Genomic DNA, 8,520 nt, shown 5'->3' with positions numbered 1-8,520 from the left:
AAAACGTGTTTGAGTCCATAAGAAAAGATTCATTCTTTTATCTGGAGGAATAAATATATTTCAATAAATATTAACGTTAGCCCGCAACTTTGTTCCAGTTTTGAATTTTGGCCCACTGTGTATTTGAGTTTGACACCCCTGGTCTAGGCAAACATCAAACTCAATGCCTATTGGGGAACAAGCTACACCAATCAAACATAACATTATTTTAGAAGGCGAAGGCTGGTCCGTGACCTGGCCTCCAAAATTCCCCAAATCTCAGTCCAATCGAGCATCGGTGGGATGTGCTTGGCAAACAAGTCCGACCCATGGAGGCCCCAACTCACAACTTACGCAACTTGTGTTAAGCTCAAAGGTCATTTGACAAGATCAAGTATACCAAGGTATTAATGTGCTCTACAATGACTCTGTGCTTTGCATCAAAAAAAAGAAAAAGATTTTCTTCATGCCTTAGGATTAATGTTGCAATTTTCCTCAAGTTTATAAAGCCTCTCCTTTCGGTCACCTTAGAGTAAAAGAACCTATCCAATCTTCACTGTGTTTGGGTTCCCAGAATACAAATAAATGAAGATGTAGGGAACAGAGTGAGGCTGATAACAAGACAAGACTGGCTGACTTTGAAAAGCTCAGGAGAGGAGGGGATATGCACATTTATAACCAAGACACACTATTTAGACTCTCTAGAAGACAAACAAGCTCTCTTTCCTGTCTCCTTCAATGAAACAGCACACCAACATCAAGGGCATAGAGGATAGAGTGAATGTGTTTTCAATTTTTAATCAGTACAGCGAGAAAGTGTTAAGATAATGAACAATATCCAAACCATATGCACCCAATTTTATCAAACATTTAGCACCACCTACAAAAAAGAAAACAGCGTACAGGATCATACAGCAGCATGCTTACAATGATAAATGCTCACCAAAACAGCATTTCTGGCAGCACATATGACGCGTTTGCCATCGGCAGTCCAGGTGCTACACTTGACAAAGACGTCTTCCTTGTTGTCTGTAAACATGTCACTTACATTGATCGTCTTCCATTCATTGGTAGAAGAAACCTCAAATACCTGCAAACATGCAGAATCATGCATGTCAGTGCATTACAAGACCAAGGTATGTAAAGCATATTAGTATTTCTAAATTTAGTTACTAATAAATGATCTACATAGAAAGCGAGTACCATCATTTGCCTATTTTGTTGCAGTAAAGTTCTTCTAGAATCAAATGTTTTAATTCAGGGATTATAAAACTATTGGGACTGTAAACTCATGACTAGGAAACATGTTGTCCAACAAAAGTACAAAAACATATTTAAGAAAAAAAAATCTTTACCATTTAAATCCGTCACTTCAGATTTGATTAAACAAAAACAGTGTATATGTCAGAGCACTTCACTCGCTAATAATTATTTCTAGTTCAGTGTGTGTTACCGTATCAAAAAGAAAGCAAGTATCAGGACTAATGGTAGTCACCTTAAGGGTACCATCGTTGGAGCATGTTGACAGATACTTGTCATCAGGAGAGAAACAGCAGTGGTTGACTGGTTGAAAGTGACCAAACATGGTGTTCTGGGAGGATGGCTTATTGAGGTTCCACAACTAATGAAGCAAAGAAAATGCATGTGGCATTAAAAAAAATTTCTAACACATTACATAACATATTAGCCCCCTTTTTCCTTGTGTTTTTATGTGCATGTGTTAGCTAGCAATCTGTCCAGGCCTCTCTTCCTATGACAGCTGGGTTCTAACACAAATGAGACTCTGAACTGGATAAACAATGAAAATTAATAGATGAATTGATGGAAGTAGAACACGAAAGGTCAGAAGTTTAAAAACAAAATCGAAAGCATAAATAAGACAAACCTTGACGTTCTGAATATCGTCATTGGAGCAGGTGGCCAAAAGGAGGCGCCCTGACGTGTTGGTAAACTGGCAGTGGTTGACCTGCTCTTCGTGCTCCTCTTCAAACGTCCTAAGCAGCATTGCTCGCTCTCCATTCCACACCTGCAGTGTCAAGAACATCAGGATAACATGGCAGATTTCTGTGTTATTTTACTCGCTTATTTCTTAATCATAACATAGTCATAATGGTGCTGTGGACTGTGTACCTTGACTTTTCTGTCACTAGAGCAGGTTGCTAAGAGACGGCCGTCAGGGGAGAAGGCACAGCAAAGCACTTCGTCATCATGGGCAGGGATCTCCATGAGCTTCTCACCTGAGGTACTTTTAAACACCTGCACACCATTGCAAAGATGGCAGTGAAGCCACGTTTCATCAGTACAATATTGAGTTCCTCATGTAACACTAAAAACTCCTGACTAAAGTTTAATAAACTATGAATTTACAGCTTTTAACAATGGTTACGACAAAGTGTTACTGAAGCTATTTGTAGAGAGCTGAACAATTCTAGTTAATGATTGTGTTTTTGTCCATTCTGCTGTTGCTTTTGATGCTTTGCCGGTGAAATGGTACCTTGAGTGTCTTGCTAGCTCCACAAGAAGCAATTTTGGTTCCATCCTGCGAGAAGCAGGCTGAGTAAATGGAGCCCTGGTGGGGGTGAATCACCAAACGAGACAGATTGTCTACACCGCTCTTATTCCTGTATTCAAAAACACGACACACACACAAAACAGTAAAAGCAGGAGTTCAAAGCTTGTACACACCATTAAAATGGAAATAATAACAATTTCAGATATATTATATATTGAATATTCATTTTAATTGCATTGTAACAGCAAATGTCATCTAAAATCTTACATGTTAAAGAAGGGAGTACAGATTTAACAACGAAAATTAGTTATCATATAATTCAATAACAAACTAACTAATAATGAGATGTAAAAAGCAACTTGAAATATCTCCATTATAAAGAGAACACCATATTAAATGCTTGCTTTCTTACACCAAGTCAAAGTAGAGTTTCCCAGCTTTGGTCCGGTTCTGTGCCTGCAGTTGAGCTTGTTTGTAGACCTCGGAGTTGGGCGGCTGAGACAGAGCAAGCTGCACAACATCAGGGAAAGGACGCTGCTCGAGCTGGTGGCCATTCAGAGACAGAAACTCCTGGAACTGACTGCGCACTTCACTGTTCTGGAAGCAAAGAAAACACAAGCATACTTGAGTCCACTGCAAACACCAGGTCACATTAAAGGGAAACTACCCAAAGCTTGTCGCTTGTTATCATAACTATTTTTCACTAAGAACTTAAATCGCAAAAGTTTGATTGGTAAGTAATTGCTATTATGCACCATGGCATGTTCTTTTGCAAAGATGAAAATTAGAAAGTGAAAATGTGATAATTAAAAAGAAAATGAAGGTAGGAAAATTAAAGGTCAACCTTTTTATTTAATTCACAAAGTACATGAAAGACAGACGGAGTCTAAACCTGTATTTTTCCTCGGGATGAGGTAGAATGAGCTGCACTCTCATTCTTTGTTGAATTACTCTTTTTGTACATGAAGATCAGAAATTTAAGCATCAAGGACACTGTCATTTTCACTAATTTGATGCAACAGATAGGTATGCACAAGTTTATAATTCCTGCAGTCTGCACATATCTCTCATGCATCTTTGTGAGTTGCTTCGCTCACTGAAAATATGACTGGAAATTTAAAAAAAACAAACAATTATCTTCAGGCTCTGCATCATGCCACTCAACTAATCTTATGCCTTGAAAAATTACTTATACATAGAAAACAAAGGTTTGTGTGGCAGTGATAAATATTAAGTTTAAAGTGACCCATATCTGAACACATATATGTATCCCATTTGTGAAAAGGGCAATAGACACAGTGGCCATTTTTTTATGTCCTGACCTCTTGGTCCAGAATGGATCCATACTCCACATAGTCATTGATGAGATGAGCTGGACCCATTATCTTGGCCTTGATGATCACCCAGTTGAGAGAGAACATGAGTGAGTAGAGCTCCTAGACAGAGATGATCAGAAACCAAAAGAGAAAAAGACACAGAGAGACAGAGACATGGTGAGAAAAAAGGTAGACTGAAGAAATAAAACCCTGCTATTATTTCTCACTTATACGTCATCTTAAAACACTGCATAGGGCTGTGCAGTCTGGTCTACTTTAACTTATGTATGTATGTATCTATCTATCTATTTATAATAAAAATGGTTTCCCATACTGTAGAACAGAAAATGAGAAAGCCATTTCATTGTTCAGCACTGTAATGAATTACTAGGTTCAAACACACTTAAAAGAAAAAGAAAATAATTATCACTTCTACCTGGGTAAGGTTGGCTTTGGCCATATGGTAGGTCAAATATCGGATCCAGTAAAGAGATTCCTCGTCTCCTGAAGTGGGGGGACCGTCTCTGTAATGCTGCTGGTACTGATGCACCACCTTAGTGTGAAGGCTCTGTTTAACACAGAAAACCCAAATAAGCACACACACAACAGCAAAGAACCATATTTGCTGGGTTAAAGATAATGACACTGGATTTATAGCTTTGATTTTATGCTAGAGCTAATTTAAACCTAATGTAGCTAATTAGTTAGACTGGCCTCTTAAAACTTGTAGCTTAATTTGACAATCACTGCCCACTTCAATTGAAGGATGCCTTTAGACTGACCTCAAGCTGCGTTCGGTTCTGCTCCAACAGGAAGTCTATCTGGAGGTCGTGAAGGTAGTACAGGTAGGGTTTACTGTTATTGTCCACGAAAAGCAGCGACTTGTTAACAAATTCCTCCAGGATGTCCTCCACCTCCTCAGGTTCCAGATCCCAAAGAACAGACAGCACCTGGGAGAAGAAAGAACAACACAATTAACCGTTCTTAACCTTCTGTGGAAGAATAATATGCCATTAATCTGCAAAAAGCATTAAAATTTAAAATGTCATGTCACTGTGTCAGAAAATATAGGGATCATAAACAATCTCCTTTTGTGCAGACAAACCTTAGCGGGGATTTTGACATCCTTCTGTAGAACAGTAAGATCCTTGTAGAGGTCTCGGTGCTCATCAGGAAGTACCTCGATGCTAGCAGCCATGGCCTGATCCAGGGCATCATAGTCATAAGATGATGACTTCCTTATACGCTTGAACTGCTTCATCTGCAGCTGGCAGAGATAGTAACGCCAGCGGTTTGGTTTTTCTCTGAGCAGCGCTCCGATCAGAGACACCACCAAAGGGGATCCTGACATGAGGGGCGAGGAAACAGAAATGTGTGGGTTTTTTTTAAAGCACATGACCCTAAAAATGATATGAGACCTAAATCGTCACAAAGCTTGATTTGTTTTCCCAGAAAGCAACAACTAAATCGAAATTAGCCATGTTTTCTTATAAAAAATAACATCACCCATATTAGCAAAGACATCTTCTAGGCTTCTCTTAGATTTCTTTATTAGTCAGTGTCAAGATACATACCTTTACACTCTCTGACAATACTGCGAGCCTCCTCAGGTAGTGCTTGCAGATTTATTCTAGTGTACAGAGCAAGGATCTCCAAGGCCTTGTTTTCATCCAACCCGCTTTCAACTTCCACCTCGTGCTTAGCACCTACAGAAACAGTCAATACAGAGTATTTTTCAGTATACAGAAAAGTAATCGCAGAAGTTTCACCCACTTAAGTCTGTACAGTGACCAGAGAAAAGCAACAAAGCACATACCACTAACAGAATCAGTGAGGCTTCTATTTCTGGTGGTGAGAAGAACACGACAGTGGATGTCAAACACCTTCAACACTGTACTATCCCAGATGTCATCCAAAATCAGCAGAGATCTAAAAAACACAAAAGAAAGAAGGAATTTGTCACAGCTGCTGCTTTTTAAATCAGCTGACTGTTTACGTCTGCTGACGTAGATACCATCCAAATGACTGTGGTTGCACCACTTACTCACTTTCATATGAACAATCTGTCGCAGCAGAGCAGTTAGACAACATTCAGCACATGAAACCATCTGCATTCCTTTTAGCTTTAAGCTTCTATTTTTCCATACGCAGATTTAGAGTTACTGAACACATCATTTTTTTTATATTTTCTATGTAACCAAGTTTCTTCTTTAGTAAAAGTTTTAACTTTCCAAGGTATTTTGTTTGGTGACATAGGATACATTTATTACACAGTTATTTTATTTCCCCCACCGCGTCGAAACAATTCATCTTTACCTAAAATGTCTGTCGAATTTTTAAAGTTGTTGTCTTTAACTTTTTAAAACTTTCTTTTAACTTAAATTTGAATTGTTTTTAATGCATTATTGCAGTTCAAATGTCTCAGTTTATATTTCCTGCTGTGTTTAAATCAGTGGTATATACATAAAACATAATTCACCAATAAACTACATCTGACTTGACTTAAATAATAATGTTAGCGTTGTTGACCGACACAATTCATCTGGTTCAGTAACTTTAAAAATACTTTACATGTATACTGTATCTTTCTGTTTTAATTATTTTTTACATCCTTTATTATTTTACTTGTACATGTCGATATTAGAATGGCATGGTTAATGTAAATGATATACTAACTTATTCTATATACATATTACTTTTGTCATATTGATTGATTAAAGTTAAAGTATTTCATGTTAAACTCAATATTATAAATAAAAAATTGGGAGATCACATATAATTACTAAATAGTGACCTTGGATATCTGCGCAGCATGAGGAAGCGTAGACGCTCCTTGGCTTCATCCAGAGAGTTTGGGGGACGGTGGAGGGGCTGAGAATCAAGGCTCTGCTCCAGACGAAAACACAATGACTGAACTTTAACCAGCAGGTCTGGCTTGTCCACCTGGCCGATGGACAGCCAGTGGACGCCTCCAGGAAAGCAATCTGGAAATAAGAGGGAAGAAAGAGTTAAAGGAGCAAGAGTTGTCAAACTACAGAGAAGTAACTGCTATCGGTCAGTTCGTGGATCATTAGCGACAACATCATCTTAGCTGAGTCCATCGGTGATCTATGATAGTAAGAGACCCAGAAAAGTACATCAACGATTACAAAAACTTTTTTGTTTTAAGCTTTTCCTTTCTCAGTTTCATTCATTGCCTCAAACTAATTCATATTGATAGTTAGTGCTTTATATCAGTCAAATATTCACCTTCAATGATTCCATGATCTCTAACAGCTTCAGCAGCTAGGACGGACTTCCCCGAGCCAGCCATGCCAAAGACAGTGATCCAGCCGGGCTCCTTCTGGAGCCGGTAAAGCTTCTCCCTGGCCCTGTTCACCAGTTCTGGTCTGCTGACAAACACTACGGGCCTCTGTGGGATGCCACCTTCACTAAGCATTGACTGAACTGTTGAACAAAGCAAAACTGTGAGTGTTTGAAGAGTTATCATACAAAAAACAACACTAAGTTTAATACTAAGAAGATGCTCAGTCAGGATCAAGATCAACTCCCACACAACAAGCAGACTCTGCACATCCTTTTTTTTTTCTGCCAGCACTCATGAACTCCCACACACTAACAGCACAACCTATCAAACCTCCACCATCCTCACCCACAGCTTCCTACTTCTTACCATAAGTTGCAGAGCCATCAGAAGAGCCCTTATGTGGATTCAATGAGATGTGTGGCAGGTCCCTATGGAGCAAACTGGCCAAATCGTCATATGCTTCTCTGACCAGTGCGTTGTAGAAAGAAATGTAGGCAAGGTTGTCCTTTCTCAACAAGAGCTCTATTAGTGCTCCGGCCTGATCCTTCCTGGTAGGCTGAAGACAGAAACATCAGAGATGAGATGTGAAATGTTATGATCTGGTAGAAACCATACCAGACGATGTTTTGAATAAATGTTAAGAGTCTGAGATACATTCCACAAAAAAGATTGTTCATGTTACAACATTTGTGCATGGTTTAAGCCAGCTGTATTCTAGAAATCAACCAGTTGCATCATCTAGTGGGAAAATCCCATGTTGGCAAAATGTTGGCAAAGGTTGGAATACAGTTTTATTATTAATCATTTAAAAAGAGAATGTAAAGTTACATTAAAATTGTACACACTTATTGGTTTTGCTGTTAGTTTGATTTCTACAGCAGCCAAAAAGCATTCTGTTCATGTATGCCTCAGTTACTTAACGGAACATCATTTTAATGACACAGTATTGCTTCTCTATGGCGAAATCCAAGGTAATGTATTACTAAATAACCTTAAGGGGAAAATGAGTTATCTACAGTTATCGTCATGTCTTGTGTCCACAGAAAATGGCAAAGTCAACACAAGTGTGAAAACAAAGACTTGACTCAGTAAATAAAGGTAGGAGGAGGGTGACTCAATACATGGACAATAAAGTCTGAGAGGAGGAAAGGAGGACAGGGCTTCAGTAATGTCGAGCAATATTTTCATTGACCACAGTATTAATTCTAGAAAATGTAGAAACCACCAGAAACTCACCTGAGTCCTGATCCTCTCCTCCTCATCCACAGTCATCACACCATCACTGATCATGTGATCCATCAGGTAGGTGGGCTTAATGTCCTCCTCCAGTTTTTGGCGGAAGCGCAGCAGACAGCTCCGTGCCCCTTCCTCCAGCGCCATTTCTGCGCCACACACCAACCATACAG

General features: G+C 39.0%; 1 protein-coding gene across 1 annotated transcript in view; it reads right to left on the bottom strand.

Moving 5' to 3' along the window:
- Positions 1 to 8,512, bottom strand: part of apaf1 (apoptotic peptidase activating factor 1) — a 44,883-nt gene extending 36,371 nt beyond the window's left edge. Inside the window, exons 1-16 of the mRNA XM_005733502.1 lie at positions 8,351 to 8,512; positions 7,481 to 7,670; positions 7,057 to 7,254; positions 6,602 to 6,791; positions 5,624 to 5,736; positions 5,382 to 5,513; positions 4,913 to 5,151; positions 4,590 to 4,757; positions 4,244 to 4,375; positions 3,814 to 3,927; positions 2,904 to 3,088; positions 2,474 to 2,600; positions 2,110 to 2,235; positions 1,865 to 2,005; positions 1,475 to 1,600; positions 923 to 1,069 (exon numbers count right to left, since the gene is read on the bottom strand). Of these exons, the coding sequence (XP_005733559.1) occupies positions 923 to 1,069; positions 1,475 to 1,600; positions 1,865 to 2,005; positions 2,110 to 2,235; positions 2,474 to 2,600; positions 2,904 to 3,088; positions 3,814 to 3,927; positions 4,244 to 4,375; positions 4,590 to 4,757; positions 4,913 to 5,151; positions 5,382 to 5,513; positions 5,624 to 5,736; positions 6,602 to 6,791; positions 7,057 to 7,254; positions 7,481 to 7,670; positions 8,351 to 8,494 (2,472 nt within the window). The 5' untranslated portion in view covers positions 8,495 to 8,512. The remainder of the gene's footprint in view (positions 1 to 922; positions 1,070 to 1,474; positions 1,601 to 1,864; positions 2,006 to 2,109; positions 2,236 to 2,473; positions 2,601 to 2,903; positions 3,089 to 3,813; positions 3,928 to 4,243; positions 4,376 to 4,589; positions 4,758 to 4,912; positions 5,152 to 5,381; positions 5,514 to 5,623; positions 5,737 to 6,601; positions 6,792 to 7,056; positions 7,255 to 7,480; positions 7,671 to 8,350) is intronic.
- Between the last annotated feature and the right edge of the window lie 8 nt (positions 8,513 to 8,520).

Source organism: Pundamilia nyererei, unplaced genomic scaffold, assembly GCF_000239375.1.
Source record: "Pundamilia nyererei isolate P.nyererei 1_Seehausen unplaced genomic scaffold, PunNye1.0 scaffold00052, whole genome shotgun sequence".
Lineage (NCBI taxonomy): Eukaryota > Metazoa > Chordata > Actinopteri > Cichliformes > Cichlidae > Pundamilia > Pundamilia nyererei.
The sequence above is the reverse complement of the archived record's forward strand: the minus strand, read 5'-3'. Positions and strand labels throughout refer to the sequence as shown.